At 45.8% G+C, this 22,724-nt stretch overlaps 1 protein-coding gene across 1 annotated transcript in view; it reads left to right on the top strand.

Moving 5' to 3' along the window:
- Window positions 1-21,112, top strand: part of IL2RA (interleukin 2 receptor subunit alpha) — a 57,103-nt gene extending 35,991 nt beyond the window's left edge. The window contains exons 2-8 of the mRNA XM_047065887.1: window positions 5,211-5,402; window positions 8,253-8,363; window positions 10,694-10,909; window positions 12,562-12,642; window positions 12,978-13,049; window positions 14,933-14,999; window positions 20,251-21,112. Of these exons, the coding sequence (XP_046921843.1) occupies window positions 5,211-5,402; window positions 8,253-8,363; window positions 10,694-10,909; window positions 12,562-12,642; window positions 12,978-13,049; window positions 14,933-14,999; window positions 20,251-20,275 (764 nt within the window). The 3' untranslated portion in view covers window positions 20,276-21,112. The remainder of the gene's footprint in view (window positions 1-5,210; window positions 5,403-8,252; window positions 8,364-10,693; window positions 10,910-12,561; window positions 12,643-12,977; window positions 13,050-14,932; window positions 15,000-20,250) is intronic.
- Window positions 21,113-22,724: the final 1,612 nt, after the last annotated feature.

Raw genomic sequence — 22,724 nt, 5'->3', positions numbered from 1 at the left:
ACCGACTTTGGCTAGGTCATGATCTCGCAGCTCTTGGGTTTGAGCCCTGCGTCAGGCTCTGTGCTGATGGCTTGGAGCCTAGATCCTGTTTCCGATTCTGTGTCTCCCTCTCTGCCCTTCCCCTGCTCGTGCTCTGTCTCTCTCTGTTTCAAAAATAAACAAACACTAAAAATGTTTTTCTTAAAAAAGCTTACAAGTTTTGACTTTTATATGTACACCTATTATGGACAAATTGAGGGTATGGATCTCCTATGTTTAGATGCATAATAAAATTAATTTTTATATGTGGAGTAAGGTTCTTTTTCCCTCCATAAATTTATCCATTTGTTCCAGGACATTTGTTGAGAAAATTTTCATGCTCTCATTGAACTACCATGGCATATCCATAAAACAATCGACTGAATGTACATGTGTGAGTCTATTGCTGGACTTTCTTTCTGTTCTATTACTCTACTTGTCTATCCTTTGTGTAAAAAATTTTTAATGTTTATTTAGTTGAGAGAGAGAGAGAGAGAGAGAGAGAGAATAAGCAGGGAGGGGCAGAGAGAGGGAGACACAGAATCCCAAGCAGGCTCCAGCCTCCGAGCTGTCAGCGCACAGCCTGACTCCGGGCTCCAACTCACGAGCTGTGAGATCATGACCTGAGCTGAAGTCGGACGCTTAGCCCACTGAGCCACCCAGGCTCCCCAACTACTTGTCTATCCTTTTACCAATATGCACTGTCTTGGTTCCTGGAGCCCTATAGAAAATCTTGGTATCAGATGATGTGAATTCTCCAAGTTTGTACATTCTTTTAAAGATTGTCTTAGAAATTCTAGGTCTGTTGTGTTTCCAAAGAGGTTTTAGAATCAACTTGCCCAATTTCTACCAAAAAGCATGTTGGATTTTTTTTTCAATCGTAACTGCATTGAATGTGTTGCAAAATTTAAGGTAAAATGACGTCGTTTTTTAAAAAATAAATCTTCCAATCAACAAGCATTGTACATTTCTCCATTTACATAGTTCTTTAATTTATATTGGTGATGTTTCAGAGTTTCCAGGCCAAAAGCCTTGCAAGTTGTTGGTAAATTTATTCATGAGTATTTTACGAGTTTTGATACTATCATAAATGAAATTGTTTTTAAATTTTTTAATTTTGTAATTGGTTGCTTCCGGCATACAGAACTAACCACAAGTGATTTTTGTATATTGAGACTGCTAAATTTACTAAGTTCTAGTAGTTATTTTGCAGATTTCCTAGTACTTTTATGTAAGCAATCAAGTAATCTGTGAATGCCGGTTCTTATTTTGAAATCTACCTTCTGATGTTAATGTAGCCACCCCAGCTTTCTTATGCATACTCTGCATTATATCTTTTTATAATTTGTAATTTCAACCCATCATTGTCTTTGTATTTAAAGTATGTTCTCTTGTAGACGGCACAGAGTTGGGGTCCTGCTGTTTTATCCAGTCTCAAAGTTTCCATCTTTTAATTTTATGTGTTTGGTGTATGGTTCATATAATTACTCATGTGGTTGACTTTAAGTCTGCCCTCTTGTCTGTTTCCCAGGGGTTTCATTTGGTTTTGTATTCCTCTGTTCTCCCTTTTCTCTCTTAATTTTGGCTAACAAAATAAGTATTTTAATACTCTATGTCTTTTATTGCCATTTTTAGCTATGCTCTTTGTATTATTATTTGGCAGTTTCTCTAAGCTTTCTAGCATGCATCCTTAACTTATCACAATCCCCTTAGACTTAATATTGTATCATTCCATATTATAAGAACTTTATGATAGAAACATTCCACTTTTCTATCCCAACCTTTATACTGTAGTTGTTATATATTTTACATTTATATCTATAATAAAACTCACTATACATGATTTTTTATTTTAAACAGTTTTCTTTCAAAGAAATTAAAAGCTGATCCTTCCACTTATGTAAATATTTACCAGCACTCTTCATTATTTCCTGTAGATCTGTATTTCTGTTATAGCCTGAAGAACTTCCTTCAGCATTATCTTTCATAACGCAGGTGTGCTGGTAACAAATTCTCTAGGCTTTCTTTTATCTGAAAATATATTAATTTCATCCTCATTTTTGAAAGATATGTTTTCTAGATAGAATTCCAGACTTACAGGCTTTTTTTCTTTTTACAACCTTAAACCTATTCTACCCTTATTTTCTGACTTGCATTGTTTCTGCTGAAAAGTCCGTCGTTACTCACTATTGTTCCCTGTATGTCACATGTCCTTTTTCTCTATTTTTCAGATTTTCTCATTATTTTTGGTTTTTAGCAGTGTCACTATGATGTACCTAGGTGTGGTTTTCTTTATATTTATGCTGCTTGGAGTTAACTGCTTACATTTCTAACTGCATCTTAGAAATGTAAGTCAATGTTTGTCATCAAATTTCAGACCTTTTTTGGCCATTATTTCCTCAAATGCTTTTTCAGCTCCATTCTTGTTCTCCTATTGCTTTTGGGACTTCAGTTAAATATGATAGACTGGGGTGCCTGGGTGGCTCAGTCAGTTAAGTGTCCCACTCTTAATTTCGGGTCAGGTCATGATCTCACGGTTTGTGAGCTCAAGCCATGCATCAGACCCTGTGCTGACAGTGCAGAGTCTGCTTGGGATTCTCTGTCTTTCCCTCTCTCTCTCTGCCCCTCTCCTGCTTCTCTCTTTTTCTCAAAATAAAAAAAAATAAGCATTAAAAATATGATAAGCTATCTGATCTTATCCCATAGATCACTGAAGGTCTATTCAAATTTTTGTTTGAAATTTTTTCTCTGTGCTCATCAGTTTGGATAATTTCTATTTGATTTGTCTTCAAGTGTGGCTGAGCTCATTTCAGATATTGTAATTTTTAGTTGTAGAATTTTTATTTGGTTCTTTTTTTTTTATAGTTTTGTTTTACCTTCTGAGATATCCTATTGATTCACTCATTATTATCATGTTTCCTTAGAATTAGTAGCTGACAATTTTTTTCTTAAAGGGCCAGAGAGTGAATATTTTCAGCTAGTAGGCCATGTAGTCTCTGTTGCAACCACTCAACTCTGCCATTATAGCACAAAAGCAGCCACAGACAAAATGTAAATGAATGAGTGTGGCTTTGTTCCTCTAAAACTTTCCTTATAAAAATAAATGACAGTCAATTGTCTGCTAATTCCCAAATCTGGGTCATTTTAGACTCTGTTTCAATTAACTCCTTTAAAAAAAATTTTTTTTTAAGTTTATTTATTTGGGAGAGAGCGGGGGAGAGGGTGGGGGAGGGGTAGAGAGAGAGGGAGAAAGAGGATCCCAAGCAGGCTCCACACCGTAGAGTCTGACGTGGGGCTTGATCTCATGAATCGTGAGATTATGACCTAAGCCAAAATCAAGAGTTGGATGCTTAACAGACTGAGCCACCCAGATGCTCCATCAATTGACTCCTTTTTTTTTCAAATGGGTCACTTGTTCCTATTTCTTCACCTGTGCAGATACATTTTGAGTTAATTTCTGGGAAGGACATAAAGTCTGTGTCTAGTTCCATTTCTTTGCTTAGGGATGTCCTGTTGTCCCACCACCATTTTATTGACAAGACTGTTCTGGTTCCATGGTATTGCTTTGGCTCTTCTGTCAAAGATCGGGTGACTATATTCATGTGGGTCTGTTTCTGGACTCTCTATTCTGTTACATCGGTCTATTTATCTATTCTTTCACCAATACCACCTTGTTCTGATTACTGTAGCTTGACAGTAAATCTTGAAGTCGGGTAGTTTCGGTCGTCCATTTTTGTTCTTCTCCTTCAATATTGTGTCGGCCAGTCTGGGTTGTTTTGTCACTCCATGTAAACCTTAGAATCAGCATTGATGTCCACAAAATAAGTTGCTGGGGGCGTGGTTTGGGGATTGCCTTAGATAAATAGAAGCAATGAAGCTATCTAGCTAGTAAGCTGGTGGAGCTGGGATCTAGAAGCCCACTTTTCCCCCTGTTCCACCATGCTACCTTTCTTGCCCTATTGTCGATTATGATTACCAGTATGTATCGAGTGCACATGTTATGTGTTCCTTTTCAGTTGCTCGCCCTCCGAGCCATTCAAATTGCTTCAATTTAGTCCCTTTTTGGTCAGAAGTGGGGCACGCTGTCCGCACTCTCCCACTTTCTGTTATTCAGGAGATCAGGATCATCCTGGGTTTTGGATGATGAGGGTGGCCTTCAACATGGTAAGATGCTGGGCAAAGAGTAAGAGCACAGAGAAGCTTCACTCCAACTGAGCAATTACTAAGCAGTCAGTAGAGTGTCCTTGCCAGTGCGGCAACCAGACTGGATTTGGTGCCTGTACTGGTGGACGGAGAGGCTGTCCTTTCTCACCTTCTGTTTGCTGTAAGTCTTCCTATCCACTTTCTTTATCCAGCCTGTGGCTTTTTTCCTAAAAATCGAACCTCTTGAAGCAGAACTTGTTGTAAGATATGCAATAGAATCCTTTACCTGATTTGAGCAGCACTTTTTTTTCCTCCCTTAATACTTGGGCACTTGGCCACTATTTCAAGTGTCCTTGGTGGGAAGCCAGTGCCGATTATTGAGGGAGCTGAGAAAGGGTCAGGTCTTTGTGGTGTGAGAAGGAATCTGGTAAACTCATAGATGGGCAGATGGATACAAAAATATATATCTCCTACTTGCCAGACTTTGAGTACAGCACTTTACACATATCTCTTAAAAAGAAAAGAAAAGAAAAGAAAAGAAAAGAAAAGAAAAGGAAAGAAAAGGAAAGGAAAGGAAAAGAAAAGAAACGAAAAAGAAAAAATGGCAAGAAGTCATTATTTATAGAAATTCCGACAATCCTTATTTCCTGAAAAGTATTTCTCACAGATACATGTTGTGCCTCAATTAAATTTACATGGCTTCCCTTCCTTCCTTTCCTCTTACAATCTGTACTCTCCTCTCTTTCTATATTTGCCCAGCACGAGGCATATTCAGAATAAAAGCTCATTCATTTCTATTCATTTAGTTCGAAACATATTGTAATTTGGAGAGGAAGTTGGTTGAAGTTACATTTTGAGCCGTTTCGGATACAAAAGTTTCTACCGGACGATGGCAACGGTCTCAGTTTGTTTCTAGGAAAATGTGGGGTACCCATAAATCCTTTATTAAATAAAGTGCAGGGATGTGTGATGAAATCATGGCAAGGCTAAGTGTGTGAGCACGTGACCGGAAGGTCCTGACCTCCCAACATGCTTCCTTTTCTTTGCAGAACTGTGTGATGAAAACCCGCCAGATATCCAACACGCCACATTCAAAGCCCTCACATACAAGACGGGCACCATGTTAAATTGTGAATGTAAGAAGGGCTTCCGCAGAATAAGCAACGGGTCAGCCTTCATGCTGTGTGCAGGAAACTCAAGCCACTCCTCCTGGGAAAACAAATGCCGGTGCATAAGTACCTGTAAGTGTGCCCTTTTGTGACACCACAGGAAACAGAAAGACTACAGCTCAGAGGGGGCCAGAGCTCCAGCTTTTTGCTCACTCAGCCCTACAGATGAAAAGTGGGCAGCCCAGGCTATCCAGCAACTCATTTCAGTGGTTCCTGGAAAATAGTTCACTGAACAAATATTTAAGGAGTGCCTCCCAGTTCCAAGGACTGATCTAGGCACTCGGGATCCCCAACACTCAGAGAACTTACATTTTGCGGGGAGAGACGGAACAGATGTTATACTAATAATTACTGAACAATTTGAAAATAAATCTAGTTTGCAACACTGTAAATGCACTTAATGCCACTGAGCTGTACGTTAAAAATGATGAATATGGTAAGTTTTACGCTATGTATAACTTATCACAATTTTTTAAAAAGTTTTTTAAAGCTTATTTATTTATGTTGAGAAACCAAGCGTGAAAGTGGGGGAGGGGCAGAGAGAAAGAGAGAGAGAGAACCCCGGGCAGGCTCCACGCTGTCAGCCCAGAGCCTGATGTGGGGCTCGAACTCATGGACCGTGAGATCATGACCTGAGCTGAAGTCAGATACTTAACTGACTGAGCCACCCAGGCGCTCCTTGTCACAATTTTTTTAAAATTGTTGACACACGCCTATCCTGGCTCTACCTGCAGCGACACGGCCACGTGAGCACCTAACTAGTCCCCGAGGTGCCTCTGCCCCTCTCCTTCAGTGCCCTTCCCCGCAGCCCTAAGGAAGAGGCTCTGGGTAGAAACGCAGAGGCAGTGGGCGAGGCCTTTCCTCCCGCGATGAGAGTAAAAAGGGAAGAGAAGCCCATGTCACTGAATTTGAGCCTTATCTATTACCCACATATTCACTGTGGCCACCACGGGGTCTTCCGGGCATGTCTTCCGAGGTCAAATATACGGTCAGGCAGAAAGCATCACCGGTCCCGGGCCTTCCCAGCCCAGCGTCAGGGCATTCCAAAACATGAAGAGTATTCCCCCCAAAGACCCCACTACCCCCAAAAGGTTGCTGCCTCTTCTTCAGTCTCACAAGCCCCTTGCTGGGCTGGGGGAGCAGGATTAACAACCCGCAGGCGGGTCAGGCTGGTGTGTGAGCAAGGCCCCAAATCTGCACTAGGAAAGCAGAGAGGAGGAGGAAGTTGCTCTCCTCGAATGTCTTTATCTCTGGACTTCAAAACCTGGCTTGAGAGCCTCGTGGCCCTCAATGCCCGCAGTGACTGGAACCAGCTGTGCACTAAGGGTCCCAAACCTCATCGTTGCTGTTGAGGGTGAACAGAGAAGGCAGGGCCACTCGCTGGGAGATGGTGGCTGGTCACCTCCCCAGAGTGGAGTTTGGAGGGAATGACCCCCAAGGGGCTTTCTAAGCCTGAGTTGGTCTAATACCATAGTTTTGCTACTGAACATTTGTTCTCAGTTGAATCCTGAAAGCTCTCACGAGACCAATTTCTCTACAAGGTCTTTTATGCACTCTGTGATAACAGAACATGGTGAAAACTGGTGGGTCTGTTTGTCCTTTAACATTTTTTTTAAGTTTATTTATTTTGAGAGAGAGAGAGAGAGAGAAAGAGAGAGAGAGAGAGAGAGAGAGAGAATCCCAAGCAGGCTCTACACCCAGAGCGGAGCACGACTTGGGGCTCGATCTTACAACCCTGGAATCATGACCTGAGCCAAAATCAAGAATCAGACACTCAGTCACCCGAGCCACCCAGGCACCCCCTGTCCTTTTATTTCTTACCCCTGGAGATGGTGTCCGTGAGCCACAGTGCATTCTGTTTCAGCTATACCACGCGTGGACTGCACAGTCTGGAGAGCACTGCTCTGCTGTTCCCAGCACACCCTCCACAGACCTCCAGCTAGAACCCTGACCCCCCACCCCCTTCACAGCAGTGCCTATGCTCAACTCCTTTGCCAAAATCTTCACGATGGAGACAAGCGTGGTAGGAGGCTCCTCTCCTCCTTGCTTTAAGATTGTATCCCTTTAACTTAAAAAAAAAATTTTTTTGGGGGGGCGCCTGGGTGGCGCAGTCGGTTAAGCGTCCGACTTCAGCCAGGTCACGATCTCGCGGTCCGGGAGTTCGAGCCCCGCGTCGGGCTCTGGGCTGATGGCTCGGAGCCTGGAGCCTGTTTCCGATTCTGTGTCTCCCTCTCTCTCTGCCCCTCCCCCGTTCATGCTCTGTCTCTCTCTGTCCCAAAAATAAATAAACGTTGAAAAAAAAAATTAAAAAAAAATTTTTTTAATGTTTATTTACTTTTGAGAGAGAGACAGAGTACAAGTGGGGGAGAGCAGAGATAGAGACACAGAATCCGAAGCAGGCTCCAGGCTCCAAGCCATCAGCACAGAGCCCGATGTGGGGCTCAAACTCATGAACCGTGAGGTCACGACCTAAGCCGAAGTTGGAGGTTTAACCTACTGAGCCACCCAGGAGCCCCGTGCCACCTACCCCCCCGCTTTTTTTTTTTTTTAAGTTTTTCATCCCTTTAACTTTTAAATGAGCTGCTTTAGGGAGACAAGGGAGTCAGCCCACAGGTTGGCAGATGGATGGCAGAATGGACTCCCCTTTGGGGAGACACACAAACCCCAGAAAATCTACCAGTTCTTTCAGAAACATGTTGTAGGGCACTGCTGTCATGCACGGGAATACTGACAGGCCAATGCTGAAAGCACCCCAAGGGCAGGGCAGGGTGTGGCTTCTCTTTGTAACCCCCACACCCCAATACTGCTGGGCATGTTGCAGGCAGTGGAAAGGCACTCTTCTTGAGTAAATGAACACACAATAATGTTTTCTATTTTAAGCATTTGTGAAGTGATTTGCTTCATTCTATCCATGTTCTCTAGCCCCAAGGGTCACAGATGGACAAATTATCCCTAAACCTGAAGAACAGAAGGGAAAAAGCCCCATGGGAATGCAGAGCCAAATGCAGCCCACGGACCAAGTTAACCTTCCAGGTAAGAAGTGCATCTGAGTGGCTGTCTGGCTGACTCCCAGAAGCCAACTGTTCTCTTAGCGTGTGTTCCCCAAAGGAGGGAAGTCTGTCCCACTACCCTCTTCTTTAAGGATATCAGCTAAACAAGAACTGTTGTATCGTGTTTGCAGGTGGTAGTGCTGCTCAGCATTTCAAGCCAACTTGGACTCTGGGCTTCCTCCTGGTTTGGAAGCTGGCTGAATAGAGTTCAACTCAATTCAGTTCAATTCAATTCAATTCAATTCAACCCAATTCAGTTCAGTTCAACTCAATTCAGTTCAGTTCAATTCAATTCAGTTCAGTTCAATTCAATTCAATTCAATTCAACTCAACTCAGTTCAGTTCAATTCAATTCAGTTCAATTCAACTCAATTCAATTCAACTTAATTCAGTTCAGCTCAGTTCAATTCAATTCAACTCAATTGAACTCAATTCAAAAAGCATGTGTTGGGACTAACTGTGCCCAGCGCTGCCAACTGAAGATACCAATGTGAGTACACAACCCTCTGTGCCCTCAAGGAAACACTCTGCATTTTCCCTTTAAGACAATGAACCACACTGGTGAGTACTGAAGCTGCAGGCACCTCCTGGCTAACGGGCTGGGTCTGAGTGGGCACCATGACTAACTACCCAGTTGCTCCTGCAACTCTAAAATGAATCATGTTGCACTCCGGTTGTTATATCAGGAAGAAATAGAGCCCGTTAGGAAAGCCTGACTTGTGGAGGACCCACTGACCTTACAAGATCCTATTGTCCTGTGCTAATTTTATAACCTTACAAAAAAGTTTATCATCTTGTATATAATTTCATTTGAACCTCACAACCCACTGAGTCAAGGAGCAGGACTATTACTTTGATTGACTGAAGAAATTAAGATACAGAGAGGTTAAAATACTTGGCTAAACCCACATCACTTAGGAGTAAGACCTCAGGTCTCCTGAATTAGACTGGAGAATCTTTCAACTGATTCCTTATTTTAAATTAATTTGAATTTATTTGCAGCTTCTCTTATAAAAAAAAAAAAGACAAATCCAGGGGCGTTGTGGCAACGTGATGTTTTTATGTTGTGCGTCCAACATTGTACTGAATGGCATTTCAAAACACATTTAATTGTTTTTCTCTCTTTTTCCCATCTTCCCCTGCACAGTTATTGAAAGGTTTCTCAGGAGGTCAATATTTGTTGTCCTTACTCAAGAGATAATCATCTCTTGAGTTCTGGCCAAGGGCCCTTTCAAAGATCATCTTAATGGAGATGTTTCCACTTGAAAGAAGTAAATGTAATTTAAACAGGTTCGGACCATTATGGATTTTATTGGCTGTAAAAGAAATTTTATTCTGAGACTAAATCACAGGTGCGGTCATGATTTGCAAGGTACTACACTAGAGCAGACCATGCAGGACAGGACCACTCGGCTCCCCCTGGGACTTCCCTCTGGAGCAGAGGGGTTATATAGAAGATACTTTAAAAGAAATCAGACGGTGGAAGGCCTGTAAGGTCAAGGCATATGTATAGCTCCACATGTCTAGGGAGAGAGGGTACATGTGGCTCCATATATGCAGATTTTGAGTGGGGTTGGGAATCCTGAGAATAAATCAGAGCAGGACATGATCACCGGGGTTGTAGACCAGTCAGGCTTGGGTTTTAGTTGGGCGAGTGGAAGGTTAGAGGGCATGAGGAATTTTCAGAGGCCTTGGCATGACTCACATAGGGCAAACGTTAGGTATGGCTTGATCAGGTTCCATTTCTCTGAGATTCTCTCAGCCCTTCCTTCCTTCCGGCTTTGGCTTTATCTTCAGTCCTCCAGCCATGGCCCCAAGATGACCACAAGCCACAACCTGAGGATGTACCTCCTCACTTAGCAGTGGAGATCCAGAGTGGTCTGCACATTTCATTGGCCCAAATGGGCTTGAGCCTCCCCTTGTCCCTCAGCCGAGACGGCCCTTCCCACTCCTGTCCACTTATGGAAACTCTCGCCATCACCAGAAGTAATTTCTCTTTCCTCTGTGTTCCCACAGCAAGTGTCTGCTCAGCTATAATACTCAGTACATTCTGCCCTCATTGCTTTCTCACTCAACCGATCGTCCACTCTTGCAGGAGTCACTGGGTCTGTGTGCCTTCCTGCAATGAGCCTGGCAAAGTTCCTGACACAGAGACATTCTCAATACGTATTGGTTGAATAAAAGAATGAATGAATGAACGCACGAATGAGCAAAATAATAAGAACCAAGGTCCAGTCTCTAGGAAGGGGCAACTGGGATTCACTCACCATGCCATCGCCAACTTGCCTTGAGAATTTCCTTTTCCTCTTCCAGGTCACTGCAGGGAGCCTCCGCCCTGGGAACATGAAGATTCGAGGAGAATTTACCATTTTGTGGTGGGGCAGACAGTTCACTACCAGTGCATGCAGGGATTCAGGGCCCTGAAGAGGGGTCCTGCCAAGAGTGTCTGCAAAACGACCTGTGGGAAGGCAACATGGACACAGCCCCGACTCCAGTGCATAAGCGAAAGGAGTGATGGCTGGTTTCCAGGTACAGTGGCCCCTTCGTGGGTCCACCACCCTGCTTTCCCATCGGGCTGGCCAGGATGGGATTCCTGACCTACCAGCCGTATAATCTTGGGCACAGCACTTCACCTCCCTGAGCCTCTGTTTCTGCTCATTCTAGAAAATAGACTAGATAAAGTAAGGTCTCTGTCACCTAAGGTCTCCTGTACCCTGAGCAAGGATAAATGGCAGAAATGGAAGAGGAGGGAAGACCTTGCCAGTGTCCCAGAGCACCCCAGATGCCACCGCACTGGTGATAATGCAGCCCCTTCCTAGCTGACCCTGAACTTCAACTTCTTCTAAGCTGCCAACGCTTCCTCCCGTTCAAAAGGGCAGGTCCAGCCTGCCACCCACGCGTGTGTCATTGTAAACTCATTATTTGCACAGCACTCGCTGTTAGCAGACCCCTCTCCTTCTGTAATCCCCACCTGTGCTTTGATAAAAGTGCAGGGAAGGGGCCTATTCAAGCACGCACATGTACACGCACGCACATGCACATGCACACTCATTCACACAGGTGTACCACCCACCTAGGTTGAGGTCTGCTAGTTTCATTCCGAAAGCGTATTACTATTTTTACATGTAACCAACCGTACATGGTTACTTACGTGTAACCAACTGTAAGTGTCACAGGATTCTTAGCTCACCACCTGTCGGTTGGTAACCCTCCCCAGGAGTTTCCCTGGGTGAAATCTGAAACTGCCCCCATAAATGGAGCACAGGAGGGAGAGACCAAAGGAAGAGGCAGGCAAAGGCCACTGTTGGTAGGTGGCAGTTGTCACAAGCAAAGGGAACCTACACAGGAGGCTTGTCCTGGGCGGGAGCGAGATGAAGGGATCTCCACACTCACTCGCCAGATGTTAAAAGTTTTTGAACAGGCCTTCACTGGGTTCAGTCGCGTATACTGTGCAGGTGGTCTCAACCACATCACCATCTCAAGGCTTGCCCTTGGAGTAGCCTCTGGGAGCAGGAAAGGCAAGCGGAACCCACATCCCACTCACAGAGGAGGGGGTGAGGAGCCTCTGGGTGCCCAGGTCCAGCCCACGGGTCAGTTGGCGGTCATATCTCTTTGACGACATCCCCGAACACCACCACTTGCCATACCCTGTGTCTTCCTCTTGGACTCTTTGGGGATGCTGTGCTTTCTTCCCGCAGTGTGAGCCACTGGCCAGGGTGTCTGTCACTTCCCGTGTAAAAGGACGACAAGGCAGGGCAGCGTCCTGGATAACTGGAACCACCCACAGGGAATGAGGACCCTGTTACAGAGAAAAGTTGTCCTTTTGTGCATTTCTGTTTCATTTGGTGTTTCAGGGGTACTTGTAGTATGATGACTGGTTTCCAAGCCACAGATGGAAACCAGGGCTCAGTACGAAGTGTGAGAACAAGGAACTGCTCAGGGCTGCACGGAGCCAGGATCAGGGCCAAATTCCCTGTTACCCAGCTTTGCCGGGACTGCTTACCCCCTTGCCTGTAACCCTGACAGAGAGCCACGCGGCACTGTGGCCCCAGACAACCTGCCGAGAATGGCACTATGATCTGATCTGGGGATCAGCTGATAGGGGCGGGCGGGGCAGGGTGTACGTGAGACCCCCCACCCCCACCCCGCTCTCCACCTCCATCACCTCCTCTCTCCTCCAGATGACGAAGAGCCTCAAGCCAGCACTGATGCTGCTCCTGGGAGTGACACTTCCTGTCCCTCAATAACGGCAAGTACTACAGGTACGTCTAGAATTTCTGGGAGGGTAAAAGCTGGGCCCTGAAATTGTCATGCCAGAGACGGGGGGAGGCGGTTTTCCCAGAGCAACCCCTCCAGTCCACGGCTCAGGGAGCCACACCCGCATCCCGCCCCTCAAACGTGTCCAAAGCAAGTGTCAGGATGAGGACAGAACAGGCTGAGGGTGGTATCTCGGGGCAGAAGGGTGAAACCCTTGTCTTTCACACCCCTTCCACCAGCCTCTGGGGTTCCCGCTCACTGAGAAATCCTGACACTCCCCAGCTTGTGGCGTCTGATCATCAGCACAAACTGAACACTTCCTCCTCTCCCTTCTGCACAGATTTCCAGAGACATACGGAAGTGGCTATGACCACGGAGTCATTCGTATTCACAACCGAGTATCAGATAGCAGGTGGGTAGGGGGTCCCTTCTGCTGTTGACAAAACATACCCCAAACAGAGACTGTGGGATATGTCGCTTGGTTGGTCTGGTGGGTTTGGTTGGTTAGTTTAAAATGACCCCCTCCTTACACTGTATAGTAGTTATACGGGTAAAAGACTAATCCAGATATTAACAACATAAACTCGCGGTAATCAGTTAGAGTAAGCTGGGTGTGAAGTCCCAACCAGCCCCCAGAAGTTCCTCCTGAACAGATCCTAAATGATAAAATATACTGTGGCCTGGGGGGGGGGGAGGGGGAAGGACAGGGGGGGAGGTGAGGGAGGTGAGGGGAAGAGATGCGGTATAAGCATGCAAAGAGACAAAAAAAAAACCCCAAACCTTCCATAAACAGTACAATTGTTTCCTGGTAGGAGAGAAAAACAGGCTTTGAAGGAGGAAAAAACACCCAAGCTCATAGAAACAGAGAGCTGAGTGGTGGTTGCAGGGACTGGGGCGAGGGTAGGGGTGAGGGAAACGGGGAGATGTTGGTCAAGGAGCACAAATTTTCCATTAGAAGATGAATAAGTTCTGGGGATCTAACATACAGCATGGTGATTATGGTTAACAATACTGTGTCGTATACTCGAATTTGCTAAAAGAGTAAATCTTAAGTGCTCTCACCACAAAAAAGAAACAGTAGTTATGAGGCATGGTGCAGGTGGTAGTTACTGCTATGGTGGTAATCATTTTGTAATATGGACTCACATCAGATCCATACTTTGTACACCTTAAATGTACACGGGGTTACATGTCTGGTATATACCAATAGAGCTTGGAGAAGAAAAAGAAAACTAGACTGTGTCAGGCACATCTAAGACTGATGGTTTGATGGGTAGGCAGATAGGTAGATAGATAGGAAGGAAGGAAGGAAGGAAGGGAGGGAGGGAGGGAGGAAGGAAGGAAGGAAGGGAGGGAGGGAGGGAGGGAGGGAGGAAGGGAGGGAGGGAGGGAGGGAGGGAGGAAGGAAGGAAGGAAGGAAGGTGGAAGGAAGGAAGGAAGGAAGGAAGGAAGGAAGGAAGGAAGGGAGGAAGGGAGGAAGGAAGGAAGGAAGGGAGGGAGGGAGGGAGGGAGGAAGGAAGGGAGGAAGGGAGGGAGGGAGGGAGGGAGGAAGGAAGGAAGGAAGGAAGGAAGGAAGGAAGAAAGGAAGGGAGGAAGGAAGGGAGGGAGGAAGGAAAGGAGAAAGGGAGGGAAGGAAAGGAGGGAAGGAAGGAAGGAAGGAAGGAAGGAAGGAAGGAAGGAAGGGAGGGAGGAAGGAAGGAAGGAAGGAAGGAAGAAAGGAAGGGAGGAAGGAAGGGAGGGAGGAAGGAAAGGAGAAAGGGAGGGAAGGAAAGGAGGGAAGGAAGGAAGGAAGGAAGGAAGGAAGGAAGGAAGGAAGGGAGGGAGGAAGGAAGGAAGGAAGGAAGGAAGGAAGGAAGGAAGGAGGGAGGAAGGGAGGGAGGAAGGAAAGCAGCATTTGGGAAATATGAGTACTTTCAAGAGATGCTTATGTGTTTATCATTTATCCTTGTATTTTGACGTTTCTTTCAACCATGGCAGCCCTCACTCGTGGCCTCCTTAACTGAGGCCTCTGAAGCTTTCTGAAGACAGTGCCTGTCCCTTCACTCCCCCCAGAAAGAACCAAGCCCCTGGAAGCGAGGCTCCACGCCCCTTCCCGGCTCCCCACTGCCCCCGTCCCCCCGTCCCGTCCCGGTCCCTGAGCCTCCCAGGATCCCAGGTCCCCCGGGAGCTGCATTCTGTTCTGACCGGGGAAGGCTCTCCTCCTCGGGAAACCCTCGCTCGTCGGGGGAGGGGGGCGCCTCGGAACGCTCTGCGCCCTCGCCCAGCGCCTTTGCTGAACTGCTTCTCTGTCGACAGTGGCCGGCTGCGTCCCCCTGCTGATCAGTATCGTCCTTCTGAGCGGGCTCACCTGGCAGCGGAGACGGTGAGTCCCGCACTGTCACGAGGCCCCTGTCCCGGCTGGGGGGTGAAGCCGGTGCGGGCAGCGTGCGTGGGCAGAGATCCCCTCGCCCCCAGCCCACCCCATTCTCCTACTGGCCAGCAGCAGCCGGGGGAGGGGGCAGCAGAGAGAGACGCGGCCAGCACACATCCCCACAGAATCGACCTCCAGGACACGGGAAAGGAAAGGGCGCTGGCACGGGCTGAGCGCCTACCGTGTGCCGGGCTTCCCGCTTCTCTAAGGAATGTTCCCACGACCCACCCCTCAGAACCTTCCAAAGAGCTACAGGCCAACCCACCAGGGAACACGAGCAGGGTTGCGCGGCAAAGGCCAAAACCGCAACCTGAGCGTAGAGCCCCAGACACTTCTGCCCCCATCACTGGGCTACAAGGAGACCAGTGGGCACATCCACCTGAGCCCTCCTCTCTGCGCGCCCCCTCTGCCTGGGGCAGATGCTCACACCACAGCCCCCTCCACTGGGATGCCACCATGTGTGGCCTTAATTTTCAACCGTGGCTGCAGGTTAGAACAACCAGGAGAGATGTTTTTTAGACACCAATGCTTGGTCTCCACCCGGAAGCTCTAAGAGGGGGGGCCAACATATTAGTACTTTTCTTTTTTTTTTTTTCCAGTTGAGATAAAACACATCATTGTAACCATTTTAAAGTGCACAATTCAGCGGTTTTTAGCAATGCTGTGTATATACCGCTATCTCATTACACATTAGACATTTCCGTCACCCCAAAGAGAAACCCTGTACCGCACAATTCCCCATTTCCCCGGTGCCCTGGAAACCACAAACCTACTTTTCAGCTCTGTAGATTTGCCTGAGATACTGCTTCTGTTTTAAAGCTCCTCCGATCCAATGAATACATATGCATCCAGTTTTTTTTACTGTTTATTTATTTATTTTGAGAGAGAGAGAGAGAGAGGGAGAGGGCACAAGCTGGGAAGGGGCAAAGGGAGAGAGAGAATCTCCAGCAGGCTCCACACTGTCAGTGCAAAGTCTGATGCAGGGCTCGATCCCACAACCTTGGGGTCATGACCTGAGCCGAAATCAAGATACGGACGCTTACCGAGCTGAGCCACCCCGGCACCCCTGATCCAGTTTTGACAACTCTGTGCTAGGCCAGTGGTTCTCAAACTTGAGTGCACTTGTTAATCAGAATCTCCTGGAGGGTGGGGCACCTGGGTGGCTCAGTCGGTTAGGGGTCCGACTTCAGATCAGGTCTCGATCTCACGGTTCGTGAGCCCTGTGTCGGTCTCTGTGCTGACAGCTCGGAGCCTGGAACCTGCTTCGGATCCTGTGTCCCCCTCTCTCTGCCCCTCCCCCACTCACGCTCTGTCTCTCAAAAATAAGTAAACATTAAAAAAAAAACCATTAGAAAAAAAACAAGAATCTCCCGGACGGCTTATTAAAACATGGGCTAGCTGGGGCGCCTGGGTGGCGCAGTCGGTTAAGCGTCCGACTTCAGCCAGGTCACGATCTCGCGGTCCGTGAGTTCGAGCCCCGCGACAGGCTCTGGGCTGATGGCTCAGAGCCTGGAGCCTGTTTCCGATTCTGTGTCTCCCTCTCTCTCTGCCCCTCCCCCGTTCATGCTCTGTCTCTCTCTGTCCCAAAAATAAATAAACGTTGAGAAAAAACAATTAAAAAAAAAACAAACAACCATGGGCTAGCAGGCCCCGCCCCCCAGAGTTTCTGATTCAGCAGGTCTGAAGTGGGGCCTGAAAACTGACATTTCTAAAAAAATTCCCAGGCAAGACTGACGCTTCTTTTCCAGGCACCAAACCTGGAGAACCACTGCATAGACAGACGCTATCAAGCATCAAGAGAGTGAATTCATTCCACCCACAAACAAAAAGGCCCGTTTCTCCCTCGCTTTCGATAGTGGAGTGTTAGACCTACTATGTTACTCTCCTGACTATTTAGGGCATCCCTAAAGCACCACCCCCCAAGGGTGCACTCTAACCAACCTTGATATAAATTCCCCAGCAAGACCCTAAGACACAGATTCACCCCCCCAAAACCCAGAGCTCTTAGATCTCATAGAGTCCCAGGCAGAGAAAGGCCAGCAGATTTCGTTTGCTGTCATACTGGTCATCAGACCCACAATATACTCCCGATTGTCCTCGTGTGAATTAAAAAAGTGCAAATTACTGGGATGCAGAGGGCAAGCCCCCTCGGGTTATTATATTGGGAGTTGCTCATATACCTGGCTGTCGACCAGCTTCTCTATGATGTTAGCTGATTCCTAAGGCGTTCTTTTAGGATCGTGTGGCATGAAGCATGTCAAGTACCCAGTACACTGTAGGAACTCGACACGTGGTAGATCCTTGCCTCCCCTTGCTGACAAGACTTAAAACCCAGCAAGGAACTTTTCATTTAGGAGCTTAGGTATTAAAAGCCTTCAGACACAAAGTGATGACGCTATTTGGGAATGGTAAAGGTTTGGAATTTACGTTGTAAAATAACGAACAGCCTGAATCTATATGAATTTCCACAAGCTCTCCCAGAATTAGTCTTCCAGGAGACTCAAACTCATTCCTCAAACTGAGCCTTCTGCCAGAGAGCTAGTGCAAAAAAAAAAAAAAAAAAAAAAAAAAAAATCCCTCCTAGACTCTAATTTCATCTGATGGTGCCCTCTTGTGGCCACAAGAAATCCTACATTTGACTATTTTTACTTTTTTGGATTAATTACTAGGAGCCAGTGATAAGATCTGGTTTACACTGGCTCCTGACAGCCAGAAGCTACATTTTCAGGAATTCTGTGAACTGTCTTTAAACAGAGCCATTATAAAAAAGTAAGTACATAGACATAACTGAATAAGTTATATTAAAAACGAAGTTAATAAGTACTCTAAATTAACCACTTTCTAATTATTCTACGAGTTGGTTTGTTCTCAGAGTTATTTACACCTATCGTGTCTGTATCGAGGAATTATGCAACAAGATGGTGTGTTACCGCACCTCTCTTCCCAACCCCGTATTCAGTTATGTCGCGTTGGTAGCTCGAAACAGGGCGTGGTGGGACTATTTACACCATGGAAATAGGCCAACTTTTCCAGAGAGCTGGCTGTTAATCATTCACCAGCACCCCATGCCCACATCCTTGCTCCATGGGAGCTGTGAGCGAGGTAGGAACTAGTCAGATGTTCCTGTGGACTAAGTAAGGGCTGGTGAAAGTCTAGGACTGTACCGTCCTATACAGTAGCCACCAGCCATACGTGGATATTTAAGTTTAGACTCAAATAGATTAAATATAATTAAAATTCAGTTCATCAGTTACACTAGCCACATGGCAAGTGTTTAATAGTGCTTACTGTGGCTACTCTATTGGATAACACAGATGCAAAACATAGAAACTAGGAGTTTCCAGTTCATGAGACTCAGCACAGTTACTATTATTATCCCTTTTCTGCACCTACTGTCCTCCATATAGTTCAAAAAATAATTATAGAATATCTCATATATAGATGTTGGTGAAAGGGCATAAACTTGCAATTAGAAGATGAGTAAGTTCTGGGGATCAAGCGCACAGCATAGAGATTACAGTCAACAATATTATATACTTCAAAGCTGCTAAGAGACTAGATCTTAGATGTTCTCACTGCAGAAAAGGAATGATAATTATGTGACATGATGGAGGCGTCTGCTAACTATGGTGGTAATCATGTTGCAATATATAAATACGACATATTAAAATATACAAACATGTTGTACACTCTAAACTTACACAATGTTACATGTCAATCCTATCTCAATGAGAAAAAAAAAAAAACTATTACAAGAATATCCGCCCTGTGCCAAGCACTTCCTCGGGGCCCAAAGGTGAATACAAGTGGCCCCCACTCTAAGGAGCTTACAGACTAGTAGAGGAGAAGAGGGGGGAAAATACAGATTTCAAATACAATTTCTTTTTTTTTTTTAATTTTTTAATGTTTATTTATTTTTGACAGAGAGAGACAGACAGACAGACAGAGAGAGAGTGTGAGTGCAGTAGGGGCAGAGAGAGAGAGGGAGACACAGAATCTGAAGCATGCTCCAGGCTCTGAGCTGTCAGCACAGAGCCTGACTCGGGGCTTTGAACTCACGGACTATGAGATCATGAACTGAGCCGAAGTCAGATGCTCAACAGACTGAGCCACCCAGGCGCCCCTCAAATACATTTTCTTAAAGCCCAAGAGTGGATGTTATAGGAACAAAGAGAAAGGACACTTAACCCTACATGGGGGTGCCAGCAAGGTTTTTAGAGTTGATGGTGCCTATGGCCAGATGAAGAAAGGCAGGAGATGGATACCAGGCAGGGGGAGCGTGGGGACAGGTAAGGCGAGGTGAAAGGGCATGACGATGTCCAGGAGAAGTCGAGCAGTTCTGAACACCAGGATGCGAGGCGTGTGGTGCTGTTACAGATGGACAGTGGCCACGTTGTGGAAGATTGGGTCAGACTGAGGGGCTCGGACCCTATCCTGGGGCCAACAGAGAGCCACGGCAGCTTTATCTATGGGGAAAATGGTAGCACTGGCCCTTTGAACAGTCTGTCTACAAGATAGGCTAGATTTAAGGGACCAAGTAATCATGGTGGCAGCTTGATTATGTTATGGTGGGATAAATCCACACGAGAGACAATGTGAACATGAGCTAGGTCAGTGGGCACCTGTTAAAAAGGAGGAAAAGAATCAAGAGATATATAAGGGGGTCAAATTATCAGGATTTTCCAGGTGGCTGGAAATGAGGGTTAACGAAGACAGATGGCCCAGGGATGACCCCAGGTTTTTGAGTGTGACAATGGGACCCTTAGCCACTATACACCAGGACGAAATACAAAGAGCAGGACACCCCTTGGGGGTCAGCAGCAAAGCAGACCCCATCCTGGAGTCCATTCCCTGAGACCCACTCAGCCTCAGCACCTGTAACTGCTCAGCTGTGGCTGACAAGGGAATGGAAGGGTTCCCCTGGGCTGTTTCTCAGATCTGCTCACCGAACAATGATGGAACTACCATGCTGTAAGGACCATGGGGCAGCCGGTTTGGGCTTCCAGAGGCATGGAGAGGCCTTGAGGTCAGAGTTCAGGATCTGAAATGTGGGAAGGTAACAGGATCTGGGGGTGGAACTTTAAGTTAGCAGGTCAACGGGGGCTTATGTTGAATGCTCTACCCATGTCGGCTTAGGGTGGGGATCACATTTTTCTTGGTGCAGTATTACACCTATGACTGTGACATAGCTATATCGCCACAGGAGGAAGAGTAGAAGAACAATCTAGAAAACCAGGAGTGCTAAGAAGCCAAGAACACCTCACAGAAATCGCGGAGCACAAGCAGAATCAAAGAAGTTGAACACTCACCCAAGACGCATCTCCTGTGAGATCTCCTGGGCTTTGGAAAACTCGGAAGCCACATGCCAGAGCCCCAGGCGCCTGCAACCTCATTACAAAGCCAGCTCTCTAGTGCCAATGAGTGAACTCGACCTGCTTCTGGGCAGCAATTCTAAGGTCATTGGAGGAATAGGGAGGGACAACCAGAACTCTAGGTCTTATTTTCATGTCTACATGTTCATTGAAGCTTGAGCACCAGGGGACTCTCTCCATACCATATACAGGTTAAAGAAAAGTAGCTTCATGTTCATTTCATCCATACTTCCCAGTTTAGAAATCCCAAGGAAAACCCTAGCATAGAATATAAATAGACACACACACACACACACATGCACACACGCGCACGTACACACACACACACACACACACTCCTTACCCCATGTAATTGGACTCTCCATTGATTGATGCAGATCCCTGTCCCAGCTTCTGGGTGATTAGCCCATTCTCCTGGCCACATTCCATAATGAACACCTTCCAAGAACTCTGAACCGGTAACTCTGAATCTTTTTGTCCTTAGCTCTGTTCTCTAAGCTAGCCTCCTTCCACTGAACCTTCTTCAATTGTGAATTTCTAAACAGAAGCCATGGCATAGTAATCTTTGGGTAACACCAACAGAGGGCAACCGAGCCCTTGGGATCACGGAGCTTCTGTATTTAAAAGGATTTTACTGGGGCGCCTGGGTGGCACAGTCGGTTAAGCGTCCGACTTCAGCCAGGTCACGATCTCGCAGTCTGTGAGTTCGAGCCCCGCGTCAGGCTCTGGGCTGATGGCTCAGAGCCTGGAGCCTGTTTCCGATTCTGTGTCTCCCTCTCTCTCTGCCCCTCCCCCGTTCATGCTCTGTCTCTCTCTGTCCCAAAAATAAATAAACGTTGAAAAAAAAAATTTAAAAAAAAAAAGGATTTTACTGGAGGTGTGCTGGAAAAGAAGGGTAATCTAAGTCCCAGGTGATGAACTGTATCCATGACAAAGCTCTACCTGAATATTACTAACACACCCCTTTAAGATTTAGTTTCTGTGGGATTGTTATAAATGATTCTCTGAATTTGGTCTGCATGAATGTGATGTTTAGAGACAGATGCATAATGTGTGAATGTCTACATTTCCAAATCAGTGTCATAAAAACACTGACAAGGGCTTAAAACATCCAATGTTTATGGGCGGAAGGAAAGAAGAAGGAAGTGCAAAGCAGGGAGGGAGATCATGCTGACAGAGTGTAACGTGGGAAAGGTCACCCCAGTTGTCCTCAAACTGTTAGCAAATCAGTTAGCAAATCAGAACCACCTGGAGGCCCTGTTGGACCACAGAAGGCCCATGTCGGGTTTCTGAGGAGCAGGTCTGGGGCGGGGCCCAAAGATGTCCTCTTCTGACAAGTTCCAGGTGCTGCTGCGGGTCTGGGGACCTCACTTTGAGAACCGCCGGGTTGTAAATCTCCATGCCCACCCACTCTCAAAAATCACATGATCAAGGAGATTAATGAAAGGTTCAAAAAGCATCCAGTTTTCATTTCCGAAAGGCCAAAAAGTGTTATTTAAAAATGTGGGCAGGCATCAGCAAATCCATAGCCAGATTACAGAACCATTTTCTGCCCTTTCTATGACGAACAAAAACGATCCAGATTTCAGCGTCCACATCCTCCCTTCCCCCAAGTACATGTTTCCTGAGTTGAGAGAAATCCCAGGCCAGAAAAAAAACAAAACTTTTTTTACTGTTATTTATCTTGAGTAAAATTGAATTATCATTACTCATTTTGGGGAGGGAGATCTAGGAGATCAATTTTTTTTTATAATAATTAACATGTGATTTACCTTTTCCATGCTCATTCTCTTATCAGTGTATGGTGGAGTTTTCCAGAAACTACATGATACGTGATGATGTCATTGCTCTGATGTTGACATATAATGAACTTATTACTATTGTTTATAAGAGAACTAATAAATAATATTTTTTAAATTTAATTGTTTTAGTGTCTAAATATGGTATCGCTAGCTATAATGACATGGATTAAAGCTCTTTGGGCCTCAATGTTTTTTAATAACATACAAAGGCCCTGACAAATAGTTGGCAAGTGCATCATCATTGGTCATTCCATTAAGGCAAATCAAAACCACACTGAGATACCACGTCATGCCCACTAAGATGACTTTAAGCAAAAAGAATAACAAATGTCGACAAGGATGTGGAGAAATAGGAATCCTCATACTTGGCTGGCAGAAATGTCAAATGGTGCAGCCACTGTGGAAAGCAGATTGGTAGTTCCTCAACACTTTTTATTTTATTTTATTTTTTATTTTTTAAAATTTACTTCCAAATTAGTTAGGTAGTTCAAAACTTTTAACGT

Source organism: Lynx rufus, unplaced genomic scaffold (genome assembly GCF_022079265.1).
Source record: "Lynx rufus isolate CCGP_SWC_20201006 ecotype Redwood Valley unplaced genomic scaffold, mLynRuf1.p SCAF_7, whole genome shotgun sequence".
Taxonomy (NCBI): Eukaryota; Metazoa; Chordata; class Mammalia; order Carnivora; family Felidae; genus Lynx; species Lynx rufus.
The sequence above is the reverse complement of the archived record's forward strand: the minus strand, read 5'-3'. Positions and strand labels throughout refer to the sequence as shown.